Consider the following 27,703-nt stretch of genomic DNA (forward strand, 5'->3'; position numbering starts at 1 on the left):
TTGCTGTGGCTCAGCAACGCCCGAAACACTAGCTGTACCCGGCCACACGTTGCTGTGGCTCAGCAACGCCTGAAACACTAGCTGTACCCGGCCACACGTTGCTGTGGCTCAGCAACGCCCGAAACACTAGCTGTACCCGGCCACACGTTGCTGTGGCTCAGCAACGCCTGAAACACTAGCTGTACCCGGCCACACGTTGCTGTGGCTCAGGAACGCCTGAAACACTAGCTGTACCCGGCGACACGTTGCTGTGGCTCAGCAACGCCTGAACTGTGTCAAAATTTTGACACAGCGTTGCAATGTCAAAATTTCAAAGTAATCGGTGAAGAACTTTCGAAAACATTGAAATGTAATCGTTAAATATTTAGTATAGCGTGTGTTGCTTTTATGTCCAACAGATGGTGCTGTTTTATTTTAAAGAATGTTTTTACCTGTCACAGGTGTGACATCTATATAGTAGTAGGTATATAAAAACACGCGCGTATAACATGCACTGATCACAGAGATCCAGCATCTCTACTGGCCTCACCGGGCACTGAAAGGTCTTCCTCTAGCTCGTCCGGCCGAGCGGACAGCACGCTGGACTTATGATCCTGTAGTCCTGGGTTCGATCCCAGGCGCCGGCAAGAAACATTGGGCAAAGTTTCTTTCACCCTATGCCCCTGTTACCTAGCAGTAAAATAGGTACCTGGGTGTTAGTCAGCTGTCACGGGCTGCTTCCTGGGGGTGGAGGCCTGGTCGAGGACCGGGCCACGGGGACACTAAAGCCCCGAAATCATCTCAAGATAACGTCCTCCTAAAGTTCCCAACGTCAAGAAACGGTCGTACTAAAGTGCCCTAATCCTAACCTACCAGAGGACCCAAAACAGAAAACGGGACAGTACGTCACTTTCGCCAGCCGCTTCCATTTTCTAGAACAACAATTTTTGGCCTTAGGTGACACATACGTGCGAAATGCGACGTTCTTTGTAAGAGGACAGGTTGCTCCCCCACCACATCATTCCTGAGGACTTTTTCTAGCTGAATTTTGTAGAAGATTTACCAAAATCTTGGTACAATATCTCAAGATTTTTGTCTTGGGTTTTACGGCTTCGACAAGTTGGCGATTCTATGAGTTTGTAACCCTATCTTGAGGAGGCGGGGGGGGGGGGGGGAGGGGGGGAGAATGTAATATTTTATGTTGAACAGTGTGGCTTGTTCAGCCTGGCGTTATTAGCCGTTGCCTGAGTTTTAATGTACCTTTTAAAAAGAGACTACTATAATAATAATAATAATAATAATAATAATAATAATAATAATAATGTTTAAAGAGGTAAAAGTACATATATATAAAATGCGTTACAAACAGAGTGTTGGATGTCTAGAGAGAGCGAGAACATACCATGCCTAGAGCCACTATAATACTCACAGCGTCTCAGGCGAACCACGTCACCATATTAGTCACATCACCAGCAGAGTCTGACTGGTACAGCGACTGGCTGGTATAACTGTGTCAAAATGTAAGTCTTTAATCGCAGGTTGGTGGAGGCTCCAAGAACCTCCACCAACCTTCAGACCTGTCATGGGAGGATTTTACTTCCATACACACCAACTGGAGTTATCTTGAGGTTATCTTGAGATGATTTCGGGGCTTTAGTGTCCCCGCGGCCCGGTCCTCGACCAGGCCTCCACCCCCAGGAAGCAGCCCGTGACAGCTGACTAACTCCCAGGTACCTATTTACTGCTAGGTAACAGGGGCATTTAGGGTGAAAGAAACTTTGCCCATTTGTTTCTGCCTCGTGCGGGAATCGAACCCGCGCCACAGAATTACGAGTCCTGCGCGCTATCCACCAGGCTACGAGGCCCCATATGACACCAGTGACACCAAGTCTACTAGAAATTGTTAGTTGTAAATATCTCGGGGACAAGAACATGTCTATTCAGCCTCAATTCATTATTCAGGGTTATTAACCCATGGAACCGCCTACCCGCCGAAGCCGTAAATATCATAACTGTTAACTTTTAGGGTTCAGCTGGGAAAGATTATTAAGATATAAACTCGGGCAATTCACCTAACGTGACACAGCTCAGGGGCGCCAGACGTGATCATTGATCACTGTCTCATCAGTTGTCAACGGATCAATTGTACAGGACTTTGTTAGTGATCATTTAGTCATCCACAGTTCTTACACCACAAAGGATGTCAAACCTTTAAAAAAAAAGTCTTTCAAAGGGATTAATGAATATCCCTTAAGATTTACACATGCACTGCAAACACTGAATTTCAGATTGCTATAACTCATACTGTTTACCAACCGTTAATGCATTATTAACCTGGTCACTGAAGCAGCATCTTTTTATGACAATGTTGTAAAATCCACGAGACCCAAGACAGTGAGGAAGGGACAGAGGTGGTTCACTGACTCATGCCTTAAGCCCCTGCATGACAGAGTTCTCATCTGAGCTGAGCAGTATAAAACACACAAAACAGGTGACACCCTCAACATATTTCTTAAGGCCAGCCGAGAGTTTAGACAGCTAAACAGGTGATGTAACCAGAACAGGTGTATAACCTGCACTAGCAACACTTTTTGCAAGGCATCAATCATGCAACATCCTCATCCCAAATGTTTAATAGAATCTAAAGGATTTCTCATCCTAGCAGTCGTGCGCTTCAAGCAATTGGAATCTCCAGCAAGAACCTCACACTAGCACTTATAAATGACACGATCGCTGCACGAAATAAAAGGTTTAGAATCTCTTTTGTATGGATACCATCTCACATAAATATAACCCATCATAAAGAGACAGACATTGCAATTGAATTAACGTGTAACGAGGATGAAGTTGAATTAGACTTCGGTATGCCCATCTCTGTTGTCAAGACTATATTGTGCCAAACACTCAGGTCTGATAGGAGAGAAATTAATGACTCCCAAAGGTCTGAAAGCAACAGTGTAAAACATCTATGGTTTGTTTAGGTCTGAAACTTATGTATATGGGCAGCAGAGAACGTCCACCAGACTGTTCGACACATTGGGTACAAGGATCACTGTACTCTTGTGCCTCCAGAGCTCTCCTGTACTCGGTCAGAGGCACTCTGGTGAGTACAGGCAGAGCTGTGTAGTGTACAAGGTTGACTGCTGCCCATCGAGGACGACTCGTGTGAGAGCTGTCAAGCCACCGGAGACGGCTCCAATAACCCACCTGGTGTTGTTGACAACCTGTCAAGCCACCGGAGACGGCTCCCATAACCCAGCTGGTGTTGTTGACAACCTGTCAAGCCACCGGAGACGGCTCTCATAACCCACCTGGTGTTTGTTGACAACCTGTCAAGCCACCGGAGACGGCTCCCATAACCCACCTGGTGTTGTTGACAACCTGTCAAGCCACCGGAGACGGCTCCCATAACCCACCTGGTGTTGTTGACAACCTGTCAAGCCACTACGGAGCAGTCCATGCGTCATCAAACATTTACACAACCACTTTACGGAACCCGTACATCTTTTATTCATCATGGCGGCTTTGTTTACATGTATTAAACAGTTTACGAGCTTGTAAACTTCACAACCCGAGGTTATTATTGTTATAAACAACCTCATAGTGCTCTAAATGTATATACAAAACCGCTAAGACTGAGGAAAGATGTATATATTTCGTAGGTATATGTTTTGATGACTCCAGTAATATGTATATGCATTTGTGTACATGGGTGTATATATATATATATATATATATATATATATATATATATATATATATATATATATATATATATATATTTATATATATATTTTAGTATATTTTGGTAGCAGTCTTTCCTGTAGACATATATTATTAAATATTACCGAAAAAGTAAGATTGATAATTCTAACACGAATTTTCTCAATCTTTCGTACATTTCTTTTCACTGTTGGAGGTAATTCAAAAATCAATTCTCCAAAATTCATTTTTATTTCTAGTCTGAAATAGATTTTATTTCTTTATTTCTAGACTAGAAATAAAAATGAATTTTGGAGAATTGATTTTTGAATTACCTCCAACAGTGAAAAGAAATGTACGAAAGATTGAGAAAATTCGTGTTAGAATTATTAATCTTACTTTTTCGTTCATATTTAATAATATATTATATATATATATATATATATATATATATATATATATATATATATATATATATATATATATATATATATATATATATATATATATATACACATATGTACATGTGTATGTAACAGTAACAACTGTGTAATTAGCGTGACAAGACTGTCACTTGCTTAGCTGAACGAACTCTGGGGTTCAGTTCCTGAACCCATTATGTGCCTCTGTAACCCTTTCCACCCCCGCCCACGGGATCGGTATGGGGTGCATAATAAAGAAATGAAAATGGTCGCCAAGACGTGAGGGGTAACTGAGACAATCATGTTGTGTGCCTTACCCTGGTCGTGGAGGCTTAGCGTCGTCGGGGCGGACCTTGAAGTGCCTGGTGAACCACACGCCCCCGGCGCCTCTCTCTCGCTCGGACGCTGTCATCCTGTACAGGACATAACATGGGCTATTAAATGAACAAATCACGCGATTGTGATTTCTGTATGTACATGGGCTATTAGTTTACAAATTGGTCTAGTTTACAAATTAGTCAGTTTGGCTTCCGCTCCCAAAAGAGTACCAACGATGCAATTATTAGTCTGCTTGATATAATCTACACAGCCCTTGAAATGAGTTCCTAGTTGAACTCTTCATTGACCTGAAAAAGGACTTTGATACTGCTAGCCATAACTGCATCTTACTTAAACTCCGCCATTATGGAATCCGAGGCCTTGCCCTGAACTATTTCCGATCCTATCTTAGTGACAGACACCAATGTGTAGCCATCAGTGTTATAACCTCTCCCACTCTACCATTAACCGTAGGGGTGCCACAGGGCAGCATCCTAGGACCTCTCCTATCTCTTATATACATCAATGTATATATATATAGAGCCTAATGTCTCTAACATTCTTAAACCTATATTATTTGCTGATGATACTATCTACATCTACTCAGACCCCAACCCACATACACAAAATAATGTAAATTATAAATTAAAAAAGTCCACTCACTGGTGTCAGCCAACAAACTCACACTAAACATAGAAAAAAAACTATATTTCATTTGGAAGCACATCAAGAAATGCAATTCAGCTTCAGATAGACAATATTAACATCAGCAATAAAAATTATGGAAAGTTCCTTAGCCTATACTTAGACAAGAGACTTAACTTATACTTACTTAATTGAGTTTATGAGAGTACATAGCATTGCTGTTTTTACACTCTTGCAAAGCCACTAACATGCATAACGTTTTAAGCAGCTCCTTAATCTAACAGATAATTTTAAGTAGGTAATTTGTAGCAAAATTTGAAGAATATTAACAGGTACATTGTAACAAAAATTTGAAGAAAGTTAATAGGTAGATTGTAGTAAAACTCGAGGAGTATCAACAGGTACATTATAACATAATATGAGGATTATTAATAGGTACATTGTAGCAAAATCTGCGTTCAGCAAGACATTTATGATATTAGTTGATAGCAGTGATTACAATAGTGAAGGTTATTATTAATGTTAACATTGTCTATCTGAAGGTGAAAGAATGCTAACTTTTATCAACTTTATTTAGCTATATTTTGTATGTGGCCCCTAGAAATTATGTTTGTTATCTATAAGGACACCAAGGAATTTACCATGTACTTTGTTACTAATTTTAAGATATTGTTAATTCTTAGATATTTTGATCAGGTGATTTACTACAAAAAATATAAAACGTTTTAACACTGTTAAGGGTGAGTTTGTTAACAATTAGCCAAAGACAGACTTTATTTAGTTCAGTATTCACAGTATCATTGAGAGTAAGAGGGTTAGGATTGGAGAAAATGAAGTTTGTGTCATCAGCAAATAAACTTGGCATGACATGTAGAGAGGCATTTGGAAGGTCGTTAATGTAGATTAGAAAGAGGTAAGGGCCAAGTATACTACCCTGTGGAACATGGGTAGGGTGGGAGAATTAGCATTATTCACAGAAACACTGCATGCAGCCTGTCACTGAGGTATGATTGAAGGTATTGGAGGGAGTGACCTCTGACCCCATAATGATGTAATTTAAGAAGAAGGTTTTAGTGGTTAACAGTCTCAAAAGTCTTACGTAGGTCAACAACTAACCCAACAGGGAACTCATTTTTATCAAGAGCTGCATGTATCAAGTTAATCACACTAATCAGTGCATCACTGGCGTTTTTTGGGGGGTCTGAAGCCATATTGGCAACAGCTAAGTATATTGTGTCTTGCTAGATAAGAGTAAAGGTGCGTGTAGATTAACTTTTAAAATATTTTAGACAAGGTTGGCAGGATTGATACTGGTCTGAAATTATTGACTTCAGTGAGTTCATAGTTCCTATGCTGCTAATGTTCATAGTTCCTCTGTGGCAGATCTCCAGTTATTACGTATCACCAGGCACCAACCCTTCCTCACGTACCATAGTATGTACCATAGTACCCGTCCCATAGTACCCGTCCCATAGCACCCGTCCCATAGTACCCGTCCCATAGCACCCATCCCATCGCTGTAGACAGCAGAATAGTTGTGATTGCTCAATTTAATGTTGTTGATTTAGGGGGCGACGACGATCGTGGGTCTAATTTTAATGATAATTGTATTTTCCAGTCCCACTTCTGATGTGAAATTTTCGTACTATTTTCCATGCTATTCGAAAATTATGGATCAGCTACATACTATTGAAAGCTCGTAGTTTTGTTTTGTGAAATCTTGGTAGTTCTCAGTAAATTATAATAAGCACCATAAATTATTACATATAATTATTAAATAATATAAAATTCACAGTCTTCGTGGCGAAGTGGTAACATTCGTCTGCCATTTTGCGAGAGCTTTGACCTGGGTTCGTATCCTTGCCGGGGAGGATTGACTGGGCGTCAATCCTTAACAATCCAATCCTTGTTCACCCAGCAGTGATTGGGTACCTGGTTGTTAAACGATTTGGCGGGTCGTATTCCGGGGAAAATTAGGATTATGGAATTTCCCCAAACGCTATGCGTGCTAGTGGCTGTACAAGAATGTAAGGACTCTTATATATATTGTGACGGGAATGTGTATTAGAGCAGTGGCTATTCTGGCTGGTGTTGTGCCAACCACACATTAATAAAATAGTCTCCGGGGTGTAGTGGTAAGACACTCGCCTGGCGTTCCGCGAGCGCTATGTCATGGGTTCATATCCTGGCCGGGGAGGATTTACTGGGCGCAATTCCTTAACTGTAGCCTCTGTTTAATGCAACAGTAAAATGTGTACTTGGATGAAAAAACGATTCTTCGCGGCAGGGGATCGTATTCCAGGGACCTGCCCGAAACGCTACGCGTACTAGTGGCTGTACATGAATGTAACAACTCTTGTATATATCTCAAAAAAAAAAAAAAAAAAAAAAAAAAATGGGGCATACGTCTGTCTGAACACCCAATACATTTTGAGCACGTATTGTTGTTGTTAATTCCTTATGTTGGAGCATCAAGATACGTTGGTGAATAGGCGGTATAGGGAACAGGCAGGATCTACTGCCTAAGCAGGAGATTACCGTAACAATATATAAATACAAAAATAAATTATGGTGCATTCGCCATATTACCATTATATACAATAGTATGTGCTTTGAAAATCTAAAGAGAGTGGATTCTAGGACCGTCTACAGAAAACGATGTTAGGGGGTAATGTCTATGGGGTACACTACTGCAAAAAGAGTAGATATAGAGTCCACAACAAGTCACACGATGTTTATGGGGTCTACTACCACCTATTGGATGAGTATGGGGTCAACTACTGCCTACAGGATGGGTATGGGGTCCACTACTGCCCACAGGATGGGTATGGGGTCCACTACTGCCCACAGGATGGGTATGGGGTCCACTACTGCCCACAGGATGGGTAAGGAGGTCCACTACCACCACCTGGAAGGGATCTCGGGGCTCACTACTATCGACTGGATGGGTATGGGGCTCAATACCACCCACAGGAATGATATGGGTTCCACTACTGCCCACAGGATGGGTATGGTGTTTACTATCACCCACTGGATGGATATGAGGGTCCATTACCGCCAACTGGATGAATATGGGGCTCACTACCATCCACAGAAACGATATGGTGTCCACTACTGCCCACGGGATGTGTATGAGGTCCACAACAACGTGTCAAATATGTAGCAGGATAGGTATTAGGCGTATTTATTTCGTGTTTATACACTCAAAATTTTAACAAAATAACAAGGAGAAGCATATACTACACATCCAAGTTTAAAATATTTATATAAAAATTTTTAGTTTTATTAAAAAATTCAACATTTTATACAAAGTTAAAAAATATTTTAAATTACTTTAAAAAATCTTGAAATTTTTTATTTTATTTTATAAATTGTATAAAATTATTGTATCAAAATAGCTATAAGTTAAGTACAAGTTGAAAATAAGAAGCAATAAATGCTATTTACTTGCTCCTTCTTCCACTCTCTCACGATCATTTGTGGTCGTGGTTTTCTATTCAACTTTTCAGGGGCAGCTCTAATATTCCCAATATTTTGTGTTTTCATTCTTTGTTTTAATAATAATAATAATAATAATTTTTATTTAGGTAAAGGTACATACATAAAGAGATTTTACAAAGTTTGTTGGCTTTATAGATAGAGCTAGTACATACAATGCCTAAAGCCACTATTACGCAAAGCGTTTCGGGCAGTATGAGTGGTCCACTACTATAGTACTACTATAGTATAACATAGTACCTATGTAACTATATGCTTATAGTTCCTATGCTACTATAATGTTCATAGTTCTTCTGTGGTAGATTTCAAGTTATTGCCTATCACCATAGGTACCAACCCTTCCACGTATACCATAGTATGGCCCATAGTACCCGTCCCATCGCTGTATACAGTAGTAGTCAGAAATGAGACAAAAAAGATATTAATTTTCAGAAACGATTGGGCAGTGTTGTGCCGACTAGACCTCCGGGGACGGAATAGTGATTTTTTTTTTGTGGGGTTATAATTTATGCTCACCTAATTGTACTTTTTTTTGTTTATTAAATTAAATTATTTTTTTTTATTCAGGAAAAGTACATACATAGATGATGAGTTACAAACATAATGTAACACATTGAAGACATTGGACGAAAATTATGCCATTATTTTTTTAGAATTCAAGATACTTCTCTCTGTTGCATCAGTCATTTCGTGTGGGTGCAGGGTCCAAACATATTAACTTAACACTTGTAAATATTAGTAGTAAATATAAGTTTTGTATTTAATTTTTAAAAGTTTAATATTCTATAGAATCTGTGTATGTTCTGTATTAAACTGTATTTATGGCATAAAGGTAGATCACAGATATTGTGGTGGGGTCCCAATAACTATGTAAAAAACTACTGTTGCTATGGTATGTCTATTGCATTTTCATGTGGATTTTCGTCCTGCCTAAATAAAAAAAATAAAGTTAATAAGAAAGAGCCAACTTTGATAGCAGTAGAGGATATCAAGTAAGAAGGGTCTTTTAAAAATATTAGAGACCCCCCACTGGCATTAGTATAATCACCGAATTAGCTGCATATATCTCTGAAATTGTATTCCTATAACTCTGTAAGTTCAATTATACCATTAATATCTCAGCAATAGTATTTCTTAAGCCGTTGGAATAAGGGACAGCATAAAAAAGACCCATGGCAGGTTATTATAAACTATGGAACTGCCTACCCGCCGAACCCGTAAAATATCAGCCAATAAACTCTGCTGGGCTTTAGAAAAATAACTGCCGAAAGGATCATCAGGGCAAAAAATGGAGAGACCTCGGACAAGCCGCTAGCTTCCTGTCCTCGCCGAGGCCACTAGCGTCGTGCAAATTAATAACGAAGAAAATAATTATGTGGAGAACTATCTTCCTGAAGCAGCGCCCACAATAGATAAAATTTCGCAAAAAAACTAAATATTTATTTAAAATAATAAAACATAAAAAATATAAAACTTATTTTCCTTTACATTATATTTTGCTATATAAAAACCCCGCTATCGTAAGTATCGTCGTTTACTATGTTTGTTTTATAATAAATCTCTCATCAATACTTACCATATTTTATAACAAAAATATTTTGTAATAAACAAGTTTAGCTAGTGCTCCCGTTATAATTATAAGGTAAGTAACGGGCTCACCATAGCCCGTGCTACTTGGAATTTGTTCCGAGTAGCTGAATCTATAACAACAACAACAACTCTCTTTATTAACACCGTAGGAATTTTTTAACAAATAATATAGATAAAGGTATAAGTCATAATATATAATTCTATAAGACTTGACTAACTTATAATTGTAGAGAATGAAATCTTTAAACCTTTGAGTACTAATTCATGATGGTTCTCTATCTCAGAAATAGAAGAACTCGTTCTAACAAACTTAGCTTATATCTCCAGCACAGCATTGTGCTCCTGCCCTATTTAATTTGAAAGATTACACAGTGCAGATAAAAAACTAGCGATAAGTTCATCTAATATTCCGATCTCACTGGATAGTTGGTCATACATAGAATCAGGGGAGAAAATATCTGCTTCAATATATAAAAAAAATACTCTTGACTATACAACTAGCATTAAGTTCATCTAATATTCTCATCTCACTGGGGTTTTTAAAATATGGCTGGGGGATCCACGTTATCTTGAGATGATTTCGGGGCTCTTTAGTGTCCCCGCGGCCCGGTCCTCGACCAGGCCTCCACCCCCAGGAAGCAGCCCGTGACAGCTGACTAACACCCAGGTACCTATTTTACTGCTAGGTAACAGAGGCATAGGGTGAAAGAAACTCTGCCCATTGTTTCTCGCCGGCGCCTGGGATCGAACCCAGGACCACAGGATCACAAGTCCAGTGTGCTGTCCGCTCGGCCGACCGGATCCCTATATCATCAGGGATAAACTCGCGCCTCCAGAACTTGTAACAACCGCCTCTCACATTCCTGGCCCAAACAAATGTTCTCGCAAATGTTCTCCACTCTCGCACATATATGACTTATTGGCTGCAAAATCCCCAGAAACCCACCCACTCACTTACGCATGAATAGACATGTTTTCGCAAAATTTTATTTATTAAAAATAATACGTCAGATATAGTTTTTTTCTTGACATTATATACACTTTATAAAGCACCCTCTATGGAAATGAAGTGTCATTGTGCTTTATGATAGTTTTATAATAAATATTGCATAAATACTTACTTGATTTAATAAAACAATTATTTTAATGAGTCAGGTTGGGATGACTTTTGTAATTAAAAATACTTTTAATTAATATATAACTTTAATAAATATTAATATAGAAAAGGTTATACTACCAAGGTTATATATTATTCTATAAGTCTTTAATGAGCCATACAGTTATTGAGGTTTCCTAAACTTTTGGTATTGATTCTTAAAGTTTTTTTCCATTGCAAAGAGAGAGAAAATCTTTCTCTTTCTCCATCCCATCCCACATTTTTCTTTATTCACACTCGATGCAGAGCAACCTTCATGCAAGCCCTCATTCAGTTCCCAACGTCCAAGCTATTGGACGATAGCAAAATTTCACTAAATGAGGCGGTATCTTGCCTTAACCAGCTGTTTGGTAGGGGGGGGAGGGGGGGGGGAGCAATTGTGACCTATCCAGCCGCAGTCCGCTGGACACAGGCGACAGTAAGCCTGATAAAAAAAAAGCTATAAATTGTGATACCAGCTCTCCACATATGCCAGTTTGTTTTAATTTAGAAACTGCACTTGCAGTTTGTCTCGTGCCCAGTTGTTGATCTGTGACACTGTAAACTAGCTCATTAAGATTGCAAAAACTTGCTTTAGCTAAATGAATTGTGTGGGTTCTGTCCCTGAGGCCCATTGTGTATCTCTTCAGCCCTTTCCATTATTGCCCGCAAGATGGGAAGAGGGGATGCATTAATAAATGAATTAAAACTATCATTCAATTATATATTCTCAAACTTAAGAAAAAAACAAAGTCACATTCGCAAACAAGCACAAATACATTTTAGCAATTTTGTTTATACATTTTTTGTTACTCTAGCTAAATGCATTGTGGCATTCGGTTCCAGAGTCCACCGCTGTGGCCCTTTCCATTTTCAGCCCCACAAGATGGGTATGAGGTAAATAATCAATGAACTAAACCAACATTCAATTTTATTATAAAAAAAAACTTGTACTAACCCATACAATTCCATTCGCTCAAACTAACATTCAATTTTATTCTCATTAAAACTTATGCAAACCCACACAATTACATTCGCAAACACAAATTCATTGAGTTTAATTATTCGCATACTTTGCGTCATTATATAATGGAATGCGAATAAAAGCAATTGTAGACAGCCCACACGAGCAGCAGATGGAAGGTAAAGTTATCCAGACAGGTAAGATATTCGAGCCAATTTCCCAGGTGAGCACACACTGTAAGTCAGCCAATATTGGAAGATATTCTTGTGCTGTGCCCTGATGTGTTAGCGGGGAGAGGGGGGGGGGCTAATAGTTTTTTTTTTGAGGTATATAGAAGAGTTGTTACATTCTTGTAGACCCAGTAGTACGCGTAGCGTTTCGGGCAGGTCCCTGGAATACGATCCCCGCCGCGAAGAATCGTTGTTACAACCAAGTACACATTTTACTGTTGCGTTAAACAGAGGCTACAGTTAAGGATTTGCGCCCAGTAAATCCTCCCCGGCCAGGATACGAACCCATGACATAGCGCTCGCGGAACGCCAGGCGAGTGTCTTACCACTGCACCACGGAGACTAACATAATAGTTACATATAGATATATATGTAACTATTATGTAACTAACTACATATAGAGATATAATAATAGTTGAGATAGACAGACTTACATTTTACGTTACCATCTGATTTTTAGTCACATTTCATTTGTTTTTGTATTAAAGCTGGAATTTTCTCCCCTGATTCCATGTATGACTAATCATCCTGTGAGATGGGGAATAATAGTTGAACCTATAGCTAGCGCTTCATCTACACTGTGAGTAATATCTCATATAGAATGGGGTAGCAGCACATTGCTGTGCATATATAATTTTGCTAAATAAAAAAATGTCTGCCAGATTGGGTTGCTGTGAAAAAAAGGTGAATCAATAAATGGAGGTGCTGAGAAGCGAAAGCCGGAGAAAAAAATAGGCCTATAAACAAATGAACAAATCCACAAGGGCCGTGACGAGGATTTGAACCTACGTTCGAGAGCATCCCAGACGCTGCCTTGATCGACTGAGCTACGACATGGTTAAAAGAATTGAAACCAGAAGTTTTAATGAACTTACTTGGATCCTGCAGCCTCTTCGAGACACAAACCAGTGTAATGAAGTAGGAGCAAAGAGATAGAATGTTCTATTGACTTAGCTCGAGTGCATAGGAGAGTTGTGTAAAACCCTGGTTTGTGTCTCGGAGAGGCTGCAGGATCCAAGTAAGTTCAGTAGAACTTCTGGTTTCAACTCTTTTGACCATGTCGTAGCTCAGTCGATGAAGGCAGCGTCTGGGATGCTCTCGGACGCAGGTTCGAATCCTCGTCACGGCCCTTGTGGATTTGTTCATTTGATGCATCACGCTATTGTAATTTCTGTGTGTAATAGGCCTATAAATATATTGGAAATAATTTTGCCCTTAAATATATCTGTATACAGCACTACCTCAGGCAGAGGTTTGCCCAACAAAGCACGGTTTTGCCCACAAGAAGTAAGAAGTGAATACTAAGTACAGAGCAAAGACCCAATTACCAAGGCAAGAGCTTTCTGCAATCCCAATTTTAACTGCTGACACCAGACGAGGATTGGTTCAAGAAGCGGGTGATCAAATATTAAAAAACAAAAATGCTGCCAAGTTAGTTCTGCCAAGGCATGACCAAAGGTCAAGAGAATGAAGCTGCCATCTTTCAAGAGCTGGTTTCAACCATTTGTATGCGTGCAACGGCAAAAAAAAAAAAATACCCACATCAAACAAAGCAAGAAACAGTAAATGTAATGAAAAACTCAGCAGGGACAAATAGCATTGCTGTAAAATGCACTAACCAAGCCAAAACTGATAACCCAGCCGCTTAAATAATGTACAAATAATTGATATCCACATACACGCAAAGTGTTTACTATTAATAAGCTAATTACATAAGACGATTTTTCTAAAGCTAGGCTCCAACTTAATTGAATTCCAGAGCCAGTCAGATAATGAGGTGGCTTAAGTCCGAGGGGACACTGGTTAATTGTGTTTTTGTGGCCAGGCAGAGCAACTGGTATTTTGTAAGAGAGACTAATTCGCATTTTGTGGTTAGTGTTTGGAAAGTCTTTGAAGTTTTTAGAATATGCTCAATGGCAATGTTTCGAAACTAGCTTCACTATGCAGGCGATGAGTCACAATAACGTGGCTAAAGTAAGTTGACCAGACCACACACTAGAAGGTGAAGGGACGACGACGTTTTAGTCCGTCCTGGACCATTCTCAAGTCGAACGAAACGTCGTCGTCCCTTCACCTTCAAGTGTGTGGTCTGGTCAACCTAGCTTCACTATGTTCTAGTTCCTTGCTATTGCCATTACAACTAAGTAGAAAGAGTTCCACTCAGATGTTAATGTGGTCCCGCAATAGGCCACATAAATGTTTAATAAAGATAAGGTCTAGCTCCTAGTTTTGAGGCATTTTTCCTCACATTTCCATAACTAATCCACCTATAGCCTAACCTTTAATATAACATATTCTTGTGAAAAGCGCTCATTTTAGCTATAAACCTAACTGCCCCGTGCTTAACCTGTGTGGTTCTTTGTTAAGAAAGGGATAAGTTTTTGGGTATTTCTCTGGCGATGGTTTCTCTTCCCATAACCAAACCATCGCCAGAGAAATCCTAGTAAACAACACAGAAATCATCGATAGATACAGCGATAGCAGGCGGCTTGACGTTTGCGAGGCACTACACATCAAGAAGTCAACACCAGCAATCAACAGCCAATTATTGCACAACTATATTCTACCCACCTCAAGACTCCGCTCCAATATAGAAGCATCAAGAAATATGGACCAATAGGCTTTCTACAAACACTTCTATTCAATACCCATTGTTTCTGTTCTGTCTTGTGTTGATACTTTTAATACCCTATTAATATCCCCTCTTGTTCTGTCTTGTGTTAATGCCACATCACCCCTCCCACCTCACTCAAATGTAGATATAAAATCAGAGATACGTAAGTTCTAATCAGTTGTGTATTTGTGAAGTCTTTGAAAATGTAATAAGTTTTACGAAACGCGCCCGTGTCGCGTCAGACTAGAAATAAAAATGAATTTTGGAGAAGTGATTTTTTATTTACCTCCAACAGTGAAGCGTAATGTACGAAAGATTGAGAAAATTCGTGTTAGAATTATTAATCTTACTTTTTCGGTCATATTTAATAATATATATATATATATATGATCTTCATATATTTTCATGCCCGAAACGCTTTGCGTAATAGTGGCTTTAGGCATTGTATGTACTAGCTCTACCTATAAGTCAACCAATCTTTGTAAAAATTTATTGTATGTATGTACCTTACCTAAATAAACATTTTATTTTATTTATTTTATTTTAGGTAACTACCCACAGTCTCTGTACCTAACGCCCGCTAATTCCACTGATGTAAATGAGGGAATCCTTTCCCTTAAGACCAAGTCTAGTGCCCCTTGCGGAGATATCAACTCTAATCTACAAAAAAGCCTCCAGATCTTTAGCCCCCTGCATTGCTCTACAAGTCACTTGAACTCCAAAATTTTCCAGATATTCTAAAAAAAAGCGAGAGTAACGCCTGTCCATAAATGTGGTGATCTCACTAATGTCAATAACTTCAGACATATATCAATTCTGCCAAACTTGTCAAAAATATTTGAAAAACTAATCTACAAGCAGCTTTACTCATATCTAGCCAAACACAATATACAAAGCTCTTGTCAATATGGCTTCAGACCCAAAAAAAGGACTAACGATGCACTTATTAGTATGATTAACTTGATACAAGCAGTGCTTGACAAAAATGAGTTCCCTGTTGGATTATTTGTGGACCTGCGTAAGGCTTTTGACACTGTCAAGCACCAAAACTTTCTTCTTAAATTACATCATTATGGAGTCAGAGGACACTCCCTGCAATACCTTCAGTCTTACCTTACTGACAGGCTCCAGTATGTTTCTGTGAATAATTCCATTTCTCCCACCCTACCCATCAACATTGGTGTGCCACAGGGCAGCATACTTGGCCCTCTTCTCTTCTCATCTACATTAATGACCTTCCAAATGCCTCCCAACACCTCAAACCAATCATATTTGCTGATGACAATTTTCATTTTCTTCAGTTCTGACCCTCTTGCTCTAAATGTCACTGTGAATACTGAACTAAATAAAGTCCATCTTTGGCTAACTGCTAACAAACTCACCCTTAACATTGACAAAACTTTTTATATTTTGTTTGGTAATAAATCCTCAAATGAAATTAATTTAAGAATAAACAATATACAAATCAGTAGTAAAGTTGATGGTAAATTCCTTGGTATCCTCATCGATAACAAACTGAATTTCCAGGGACACATTCTAAATATAGCAAAAAAAAGCTTCTAAAACTGTTGGCATTCTTTCTAAGATCAGATATTATGCACCCCGTCCTGCCCTGGTGACTCTCTATTACTCTCTCATCTATCCTTATCTCAACTATGGTATTTGTGCTTGGGGTTCTACTACCCAAAATCATTTACTTCCTCTAATTACCCAACACAAAGCTGCTTTGAGAACAATATCTAACTCTGGCCCCAGACAGCACTCGGTACCCTTACTCAAATCTCTAAATATGTTAGATATTAAGTCACTGCACATCCTCTCTTGTGTACTCTATATATTTAAAACTCTGAATTGTAATGTCAATCCTAACCTTCAACGCTTCCTAGAAGGTTGTAACAGAACCCATGAGCACCACACCAGAAACAAATACCTATTTGATATTCCAAGAGTTAGACTTAATCAAACTAGAAATGCTCTACAAATCAAGGGACCCAGAATGTGGAATGACCTTCGCAATTATGTCAAAGATTGTACCTCTCTCAACCAGTTTAAAATGAAATCTAATTACTACCTAATTAACTCCATGTAACCTACCTTACTTCTAAATGTCAACCCATGTCTTACTATTAAAAAAAAGGCTGTTTGTTGACCAACTTGTATATTGGCTACTGTTGGTATACTCCTTGGCCTATACTTAGACAAAAGACTCAACTTCAGCACCCACATACAACACATGGTCAGGAAAGTCTAAAAAACTGTTGGTATACTCTCTAAAATCAGATATTATGTTCCAAACTCTGCTCTCCTCTCACTATACTACGCACTAATATATCCCTATCTTACTTATGGTATAACACACAGAAATCACAATAACGTGACGCATCAAAGAACAAATCCACAAGGGCCGTGACGAGGATTCGAACCTGCGTCTGAGATCATCCCAGACGCTGCCTTAATCGACTGAGCTCCGACATGGAAAAGAATTGCAACCAGAAGTTCCACCGCCCTTACTTGGATCCTGCAGCCTCTCCGAGACACAAACCAGGGTTTTACAAAACTCCATGTCGTAGCTCAGTCGATTAAGGCAGCGTCTGGGATGATCTCGGACGTAGTTTCGAATCCTCGTCATGGCCCTTGTGGATTTGTTTACCTATGGTATCTGTGCATGGGGCTCGACCTCTGCAAACCACCTCAAGTCCATAATCACCCAGCAAAAATCTGCTATCAGAACAATAACAAACTCTGCTTTCAGACAACACTCAGCCCCCTTGTTTAAATCCCTAAACATGTTAACCATAAACTCACTCCACACATTGTCTTGTGCCATCTACATTTACAAAACCCTGTTCATAAATGCAAACCATGCTCTGAAACTCTCCCTGGACAGATGTAATAGGACCCACAGTCACCACACCAGAAATAAATATCTCTTTTATATCCCCAGAGTCAAACTTAATCTGTGTAAACACTCTATGCAAATAAAGGGACATAGTCTATGGAACTCACTCCATATCGAATTAAAATGCTGTCAAACTTTTGCCTTATTTAAAAATAAAAATAAAAAGTACCTAATTTCATCTTCATACTTTCCTTCCTTGTGCTTTAAACAAGCACTGTATCTAGTGCTACCCAATCCCCCAATATATGTACCTAAGCCATGCAACTTTACCATTGTAATCCTTGCTGTTATCTTGTATCATGGTTCTTATACTAAACACATATTTTACTGCATTATACCTTGCAATAATCCTCAAATTATGCTACAATGTACCTTTGGATTGCCCTTAAATTTACTTTAATGTACCTACTAATCCTGTCAAATTTCTTATGCAATGCATTTGTATACAATACTTTCTTACAATGTACCTGTCGATTTTTTTAATTTTGCTAGAAATTACCTTCTTAAAAGCAGCGTCTGGGATGCTCACAGACAAAGGTTCGAATCCTCGTCACGGCTCTTGTGGATTTGTTTACTTTCCTAAAATTACCTGTTAGATTAAGGACCTGCCCGAAACGCTGTGCGTGCTAGTGGCTTTACAAGAATGTAACACTTCAATGCTCTGTATTCTCATAAACTCAATGTACCTTCTTGTATATAAATAGAAAACTGGATGGGTATGAGGCTCACTTTCATCCACAGGAAGGACAAGGGGTTCACTACAGCCAGTAGGGAAGGTAGTAGGATAGGTACGAGATTAACTAATTATGTATAAATATACTCAAAATTTTTATAGAAAATGAATATCTTAATTGATAGTGGTGCAAGTTTTAAATATAAATATCTTTTGTTATAATTTTATAAAAAAAAACAAATTATACAAAATTTTAAAATATCTTATGTTACTTTAAAATTTATTGAGAAATTTTAGTTTTATTTTATAAATGTTATAAAAATGTAATATCAAAATAGCAATAGGTTAAGTACTGATTGTAATTAATTAGCAATAAATGTTATTTACATGTTCGTCCTCCTTTACTCCCAAGGCCGTCTGAGGCGGTGATTTTCTATCGACCATTTCAGGAAGACTCTAATATTCACAATATTTTGTTTCGAGAGAGGTGCGATGCTGGCAGACCACCTTATGTGGATAATTGATGACGGTAGGCGCACTCTCTCTAAACCTTCTTCCTCTTTATACACGCCGACCACTGGAGAGCCTCGTGATGGTGCGAGTCAACCACACTGTTGTGGGTTGCAACCTTGAGGTACGATGTTTACTTCAACATGAGGCCAGGACAGGTTTTAAACCTGGCCTACAGATTCACGCACCGACTTGTTACTTGTTACAATAGTGCTGTGATTGCCTAGTACAGTACACAGAGCAGTTCAGTAGGTCTGCCAGAATGGTGCACTGCCTGCGGATGCTGTACTCTGGTGAGGCACAGATTGTCACATTTAACTGTCTCCACATCACCCTGGCCAGTACCACCACCACCACCTGGGTCATCTCCCATTTTGTACATGGAGTGTTTTGAAGCGAATATCTTACCCAGGATTTTACCCTCGAATTTGGTGTGGTATGTTGATGATATTTTGTGCCAACTGTGGCTTGATTTTCTCATTCAGCTTAATTCGCTGGTTCCGTCAATTAAATTCACAATTGAGAATGAAGAGTTAGTTTAGTTTAGTTCATTTATTATGCACCCCATACCCATCTTGTGGGCGGTAGTGGAAAGGGTTACAGAGGCACATAATGGGCTCAGGGACTGAACCCCACAATTCATTTAGCTAAGCAAGTTACAATCTTGATGAGCTAGTTACAAAATTCAATATAAGTCATCACATCAACAATGGGTTCGAGATCGACCTCAAGTACAGGTTCTAAATTAAGCAACTGACATATGTGGAGAGCTAGTGTCAAAATTTATATGTTTGTCCTGCACACCGCCCCCCATCCAGTGGGCAGCGAGAATGAAGAGAATGGTGTTCTGCCTGTTTTAGACATCATGAGTCATAGAATCAGTAGGAGGCTTCAAATTCAGTGTGTATAACAAAGTTACCAATCTGTGCTCGTATGTTCATATTTACTCCAATCATCATGTCCAGAATAAGCGGGCAGTATTTTATGTTATCTTTTTCAGAGTCCTGAGAGTCTGCAGCCGGGAATTTTTTGATGAAGAAATAAGAACAATATTTGAAATTGGGAAGAAGTTAAAATACCCAAAATCGGTCTTGGACGTCGCGTTTGGTCAAGCAAAAAATACGTTCTACAAACAAGCGCCTAAGTTTAAGCCAGAAATAAAAAACTCGTTGGTATTACCATATTTTGATGGACTATTAAATCTTAAAGAATATATACTTATAAAGTGTAATATATAATCTAAATATAAAGTCCATGTTAATTAAGAACTCGCCCTCGTCTGTAGCAGGCTGTGTGTACTCCATCCCTTGTAAGGAGTGTGCATGTGTTTACGTCGGCCAGACAGGTAAATCCCTTTCTTCACGTTTAAAACAACATTCATATGCTATTCGTAACACAGTCCAGCACTCCGGTGCATTGTGTTTACATTCCAGTTTATGTGATCATTCTATCGACTTCAGAGGGGCGAAATGTATTGTTAAAAGTAAGGGTTTCATTGAACGAAATGTGATTGAGTCCGCTCTGATCAAACAATGTAACAACAGCCTTAATGTAAGCCCTGGTATGTACAAATTAGATCCCCATATAAGTTTCAATATAGCACGTTAGTACGATATAGAATCCCATTAACTCCCTTTTCGTCCCCCCTTTATCCATCTTTCTTTATAATCTTTAAAATGTTTACAATTGCTAATGAGGATAACCTCAACACTTTCCTCACCCAATGTGGTTTGTCTCACCTTATTATCCCTCTCAATGAGTCAACATAATTAACCCCCTTGTCACCTAGTGCGGGCTTGGTATCCAATGTCTCTTTATTACACTTTTTAAAATTAAATTTTAATTTAATTTGTATTAGTCATTTATTGGACTTAAAATATTAATGAACTCAATATATTATCAGAATATCAGAATAATAACAAATTCTGCTTTCAGACAACACTCAGCCCCCTTGTTTAACTCCATAAACATGCTAAACATAGTCTCACTCCACAAATTCTCTTGTGTCAAATACATTTAATAAATCCTGTTCTTAAATGCAAATCCTGCTCTGAAACTCTCCCTGGACAGATGTAATAGGACCCATTATCACCGCACCAGAAATAAATATCTCTTTGATATCTTCAGAGTTAAACTTAATCTGTGTAAACACTCTATCCAAATAAAGGGACCCAGTCTATGGAACTCACTCCCTATTGAATTGAAAAGCTGTCCAACTTTTGCGTCATTCAAAAACAATACTAAAAAGTACCTAATTTCATCTTCATAGTTTTTTACCTTTTGCTTTAAAATTGCACTGTATCTATTGCTGCCCAATCTCCCAATCTTTATGTACCCAATCCGAACATCGTTTCCATTGCGATCATTGCTGTCTTCTTATATGGGCTGTCAATCTGCTGTATGGTGTCTATTAATCTTTTTTATATTACCAATCAAGTTGTCAATGTAATGAATCAGAGCTTTAATATACCAATGTGCTTTAATATACTTACTAATCTCTCTCATCTCATTTTTTTTCTTGCAATGTATTTGTTATCATTTTATTAATTCTGATAGAATTTACCTACTTAAAATTATCTGTTAGATTAAGGACCTGCCCGAAACGCTGCGCGTACTATTGATTGATTGATTGATGAAGATTAAGCCACCCAAAAAATGGCACGGGCATGAATAGCCCGTAAGTGGTGGCCCTTTTGAGCCATTACCAGTATCATTAGATGATACTGGCATATTCTTAAACAAGAGACTCAACTTCAGCACCCACATACAACACATAACTAAGAAAGTCTCTAGAACAGTTGGTATACTCTCCAAAATCAGATATTATGTTCCTAACTCTGCTCTCATCTCTCTATATTATGCACTAATCTATCCCTATCTCAACTATGGTATCTGTGCATGGGGTTCAACCACTGCAAACCACCTCAAGTCCATCATCACCCAGCAAAAATCTGCTATCAGAATAATATCAAATTCTGCTTTCAGACAACACACAGCCCCCTTGTTTAACTCCCTAAACATGCTAAACATAATCTCACTCCACAAATTCTCTTGTGTCAACTACATTTACAAAACCCTATTCTTAAATGCAAATCCTGCTCTGAAACTCTTCCTGGACAGATGTAATAGGACCCATTATCACAACACCAGAAATAAATATCTCTTTGATATCCCCAAAGTTAAACTTAATTTGTGTAAACACTCTATGCAAATAAAGGGACCCAGTTTATGGAACTCACTCCCTACTGAATTGAAAAGCTGTCCAACTTTTACATCATTCAAAATCAATACTAAAAAGTACCTAATTTCATCTTCATAGTTTTTCTCTTTTTGCCTTAAAATTGCATTGTATCTATTGCTACCCAATCTGCCAACCTTTATGTTCCCATTCTGAACATCTTTACCATTGTGATCATTGCTGTCTTATATGTGCTGTCAATCTGCTGTATGGTGTCTATTAATCTTGTTTAAATTACTAATCAAGCTGTCAATGTAATCAATCAGAGCTTTAATATAACAATGTGCTTTAATATACTTATTTATCTCTCTCATCTCATTTTTCTCTTGTAATGTATCTTTCATTTATCAATTCTGATTGAACTTACCTACTTAATATTATCTGCTAGATTAAGGACCTGCCCGAAACGCTGCGCGTACTAGTGGCTTTACAAGAATGTAATTACTGTACTATCCAATGTATTCTCACAAACCCAATGTACCTTCTTGTATATATATAAATAAAAAAAAATAAAAATAAAAATAAAATAAAATACTGGAGATCTGTGGAGGTGCGACTGTGCCCTGCGTAACGGGAAATGTCTCCATGTGAACAAATGGTGTAGTGTCCAAGATTGATGAAGATTAAGCCACTCAAAAGGTGGCACGGGCACGAATAGCCCGTAAGTGGTGGCCCTTTTGAGCTATTATCAGTATCAAGAGCTGAGACTGGAGATCTGTGGAGGTGCGGCTGCACCCTGCGTGACGGGAGATGTCTCCTATGCGTACTAGTGGCTTTACAAGATTGTAAATACCATACTATGTATTCTCACAAACCGAATGTACCTTCTTGTATATAAATAATTAAATAAATACTAACTCTATCTATAAATCCAACAGTATGTTTGTAAATCAACTATGTAAGTACTTTTCCTGAATAAAAACTTATTTATTTTATTTTATTTATAATATAAAATTCGCAGTGCCCGTGGCGAAGTGGAAACACTCGCCTGGCGTTTCGCGAGCGCTTTGGCCTGGGTTCGTATCCTGCCAGGGGAGGATTGACTGGGCGCCAATCCTTAACTGTAGCTTCTGTTAACCAAGCAGTGAATGGGTACCTGTTTGTTAAACGATTTGGCGGGTCGTATTCCGGGGAATATTAGGATTAAGGGCTTACCCGAAACGCTATGCGTGCTAGTGGCTGTACAAGAATGTAACAACTCTTGCATATATATAACTTCAAAAATAAATTATGGTGCTGTCGTCAATCACCATTATGCCCGAAAAGCTATGCGTATTAGTGGCTTAAGGTATTGTATGTACTAGCTCTACCTATAAACCCAACGTTGTACCTCTTCATCAATGTATGTACTCTTACCTGAATATAAACTTGAATTTGAATTTATACAAAAGTATGTGTTTTGAAAATCTAAAGAGAATGGATTCTAGGAACGTCAACAGAAAACGATGTTAGATTGGAATGTCTATGGGGTAAACTACTGCAAAAAGACTGGATAGTGTGTCCACAACAAGCCACACAATGTTTATGGGGTTCACTCCTGCCCACAAGGTGGGTATGGGGTTCACTCCTGCCCACAAGGTGGGTATGGGGTTCACTCCTGCCCACAAGGTGGGTATGGGGTTCACTCCTGCCCACAAGGTGGGTATGGGGTTCACTACTGCCCACAAGGTGGGTATGGGGTTCACTACTGCCCACAAGGTGGGTATGGGGTTCACTACTGCCCACAAGGTGGGTATGGGGTTCACTACTGCCCACAAGGTGGGTATGGGGTTCACTACTGCCCACAAGGTGGGTATGGGGTTCACTACTGCCCACAAGGTGGGTATGGGGTTCACTACTGCCCACAAGGTGGGTATGGGGTTCACTACTGCCCACAAGGTGGGTATGGGGTTCACTACTGCCCACAAGGTGGGTATGGGGTTCACTACTGCCCACAAGGTGGGTATGGGGTTCACTACTGCCCACAAGGTGGGTATGGGGTTCACTACTGCCCACAAGGTGGGTATGGGGTTCACTACTGCCCACAAGGTGGGTATGGGGTTCACTACTGCCACCTGCCCGAAACGCTTTGCGTAATAGTGGCTTTAGGCATTGTATGTACTAGCTCCTATCTATAAAGCCAACAAACTTTGTAAAATCTCTTTATGTATGTACCTTTGCCTAAATAAAAATTATTATTATTATTATTATTATACCTGGATGGGTCTGGGTCTCACTACCACCAACTGGATGGGTATGGGATTCATTAACACCTACAAAATGGGTATTAGGTCTACTACAACCTGTAAAATAGATATTAGGATAGGTATTGTATCTAATAATTCTGTGCATAGCACTTAAAATTTTAATTAACGACGAGCTCAGTGATATTAAATAATAAAGTTTTAAATATAAACAAAAAAAAAAATTTAATTTTATAAAAATCTAGATTTTATATAAAATTAAAAAATATCCTTAATTACTTTAAAAATACTTAAAATTTATTATTTCATTTTATAAAAGTATTCAAATGGTAATATTATTATAGCTATAGCTTAAGCATAAATTGTAATTAAGAAGCAAAAAATTCTATTTATTTGCTCGTCCTCCTACACCCACGGGCGTTTACGGTCGTTGTGTTCTATACAACTTTTCAGGCGGGACTCTAATATTCACAATATTTTGTTTCATTCTTTGTTTTTGAATGGTCCACTACTATAACAAAGTACCTATGTAACTAAATGCTTATATTTCCTATGCTGCTAATGTTTATAGTTCGTCTGTGGTTATTATTCGAGTTATTACCTATCACCAGGCACCAACCCTTCCTAATAAATAATAATAAAAAAATAAATGTTTATTCAGGTATGGTACATACATAAAGAGGTTTTACAAAAATTGATAGATTTATAGATAGAGCTAGTACACACAATGCCTAAAGCCACTATTACGCAAAGCGTTTCGGGCAGGAAAACCATTAAAGACTAAAACTTAATACTAATTGAGATTAAAGTATAAAATGTATTGAGAACAATTAAAAATAAAAAAATAATAATAAAAAAGGGGGGAACATGGCAGAAAAAGCAGCACAAATACAATTAGGTCGACAAACAGCGTTGTTTAAAATAACAGACATGGGTTGTCAATATAGTGGTAAGGTAGGTTACAGGGAATTTATTAGGTAGTGCTTCGTTTTTATCTTAAACTGGTTGAACGAAGTACAGTCTTTAACATGGTTGGGAAGGTCATTCCACATTCGGGGTCCCTTGATTTGTAGAGCATTTCTAGTTTGATTAAGTCGTACTCTTGGAATATCAAAACTGTATTTGTTTCTGGTGTGGTGCTCATGGTTTTTTTTTTTTTTTTTTTTTTTTTTTTTGAGATATATACATGAGTTGTTACATTCTTGTACAGCCACTAGTACGCGTAGCGTTTCGGGCAAGTCCTTAATCCTACGGTCCATGGAATGCGATCCCCTGCCGCGAAGAATCGTTTTTTCATCCAAGTACACATTTTACTGTTGCGTTAAACAGAGGCTACAGTTAAGGAATTGCGCCCAGTAAATCCTCCCCGGTCAGGATACGAACCCATGACATAGTGCTCGCGGAACGCCAGGCGAGTGTCTTACCACTACACCACGGAGACTGCTACAGACTGTTGGTTCTGTTACAACCTTCAATGAATCTTTTGAAGTCAGGATTGGCATTACAGTTCAGCGTTTTATATATGTATAATACACATGAGAAAATGTGCAGTGACTTAATATCTAACATATTCAGAGATTTGAGTACGGGTACCGAGTGATGTCTGGGGCCAGAGTTTGATATTGTCCTAATAACAGCTTTGTGTTGAGTAATTAGAGGACGTAAATGATTTTGGGTAGTAGAACCCCAAGCACAAATACCATAATTAGGTCCTAATTAGGACTGCTATTAGGACAATATCCAACTCTGGCCCCAGACATCACTCGGTACCCCTACTCAAATCTCTGAATATGTTAGACATTAAGTCACTGCACATTCTCTCATGTGTATTATACATATATAAAACGCTGAACTGTAATGCCAATCCTGACTTCAAAAGATTCATTGAAGGTTGTAACAGAACCCATGAGCACCACACCAGAAACAAATACAGTTTTGATATTCCAAGAGTACGACTTAATCAAACTAGAAATGCTCTACAAATCAAGGGACCCCGAATGTGGAATGACCTTCCCAACCATGTTAAAGACTGTACTTCGTTCAACCAGTTTAAGATAAAAACGAAGCACTACCTAATAAATTCCCTGTAACCTACCTTACCCCTCTATTGTCAACCAATGTCTGTTTTTTTAAAGAGCGCTGTTTGTCGACAGAATTGTATTTGTGCTGCTTTTTCAGCTATGTTTTCATTCCATGTTTTCATTTTACTCTTTGTGCTCAATTAGTATTAAGCTTTAGTCATTTAAGTTTTTCATGCCCGAAACGCTTTGCGTAATAGTGGCTTTAGGCATTGTATGTACTAGCTCTATAAATCCATCACTCTTTGTAAAATCTCTTGTATGTATGTACCTTACCTAAATAAACATTTGATTTGATTTGATAATTGAGATTCGGATATATGAGAGAGTAATAGAGCGTCACCAGGGAAGGGCAAGGTACATAATATCTGATCTTAGAAAGAATGCCAACAGTTTAAGAAACTTTTTTTGATATATTTAGAATGAGTCCCTGGAAATTCAGTTTGTTACCGATGAGAACCCCAAGGAATTTACCATCAACTTTGTTACTAATTTGGATATTGTTTATTCTTAGAATAATTTGTTTTGAGGATTTATTGTCAAACAAACTATAACAAGTTTTGTCAACGTTAAGGGCGAGTTTGTTAGCAGTTAGCTAAAGATGGACTTTATTTAGTTCAGTATTCACAGTGACATTTAGAGCAAGAGGGTCAGGACTGGAGAATAGGAAGGTTGTGTCATCAGCAAATAAGATTGGTTTGAGGTGTTGAGAGGCATTTGGAAGGTCATTAATGTAGATGAGAAAGAGAAGAGGACCAAGTATGCTGCCCTGTGGAACACCAATGTTGATGGGTAGGGTGGGAGAAATGGAATTATTCACGGAAACATACTGGAGACTGTCAGTAAGGTAAGACTGAAGGTAATGAAGGGAGTGTCCTCTGACTCCAAAATTATGTAATTTAAGAAGAAGGTTTTGGTGGTTAACAGTGTCAAAAGCATTACGTAGGTAAACAAATAACCCAACAGACAACTAATTTTTATCAAGAGCTGCATGAATTAATTTAATTATACAACAAGTATCTATC

General features: G+C 38.5%; 2 protein-coding genes across 5 annotated transcripts in view; one reads left to right on the forward strand and one right to left on the reverse strand.

The window, feature by feature from the left end:
• The window catches only part of LOC123768078 (metalloreductase STEAP4), a 460,818-nt gene that overhangs the window by 330,705 nt on the left and 102,410 nt on the right, over positions 1-27,703 (reverse strand). For all 4 annotated transcript variants that reach the window (XM_069307071.1, XM_069307070.1, XM_069307068.1 and 1 more), the window contains one exon: positions 4,421-4,516. In XM_069307071.1, coding sequence (XP_069163172.1) covers positions 4,421-4,515 — 95 coding nt within the window. In that variant the 5' untranslated portion in view covers position 4,516. The remainder of the gene's footprint in view (positions 1-4,420; positions 4,517-27,703) is intronic.
• LOC123768077 (uncharacterized) overlaps positions 1-27,703 on the forward strand; it is a 389,891-nt gene that overhangs the window by 326,067 nt on the left and 36,121 nt on the right. The gene's annotated exons all lie outside the window — the stretch shown is intronic.

The sequence above is a fragment of the Procambarus clarkii genome, chromosome 59, assembly GCF_040958095.1.
Source record: "Procambarus clarkii isolate CNS0578487 chromosome 59, FALCON_Pclarkii_2.0, whole genome shotgun sequence".
Lineage (NCBI taxonomy): Eukaryota > Metazoa > Arthropoda > Malacostraca > Decapoda > Cambaridae > Procambarus > Procambarus clarkii.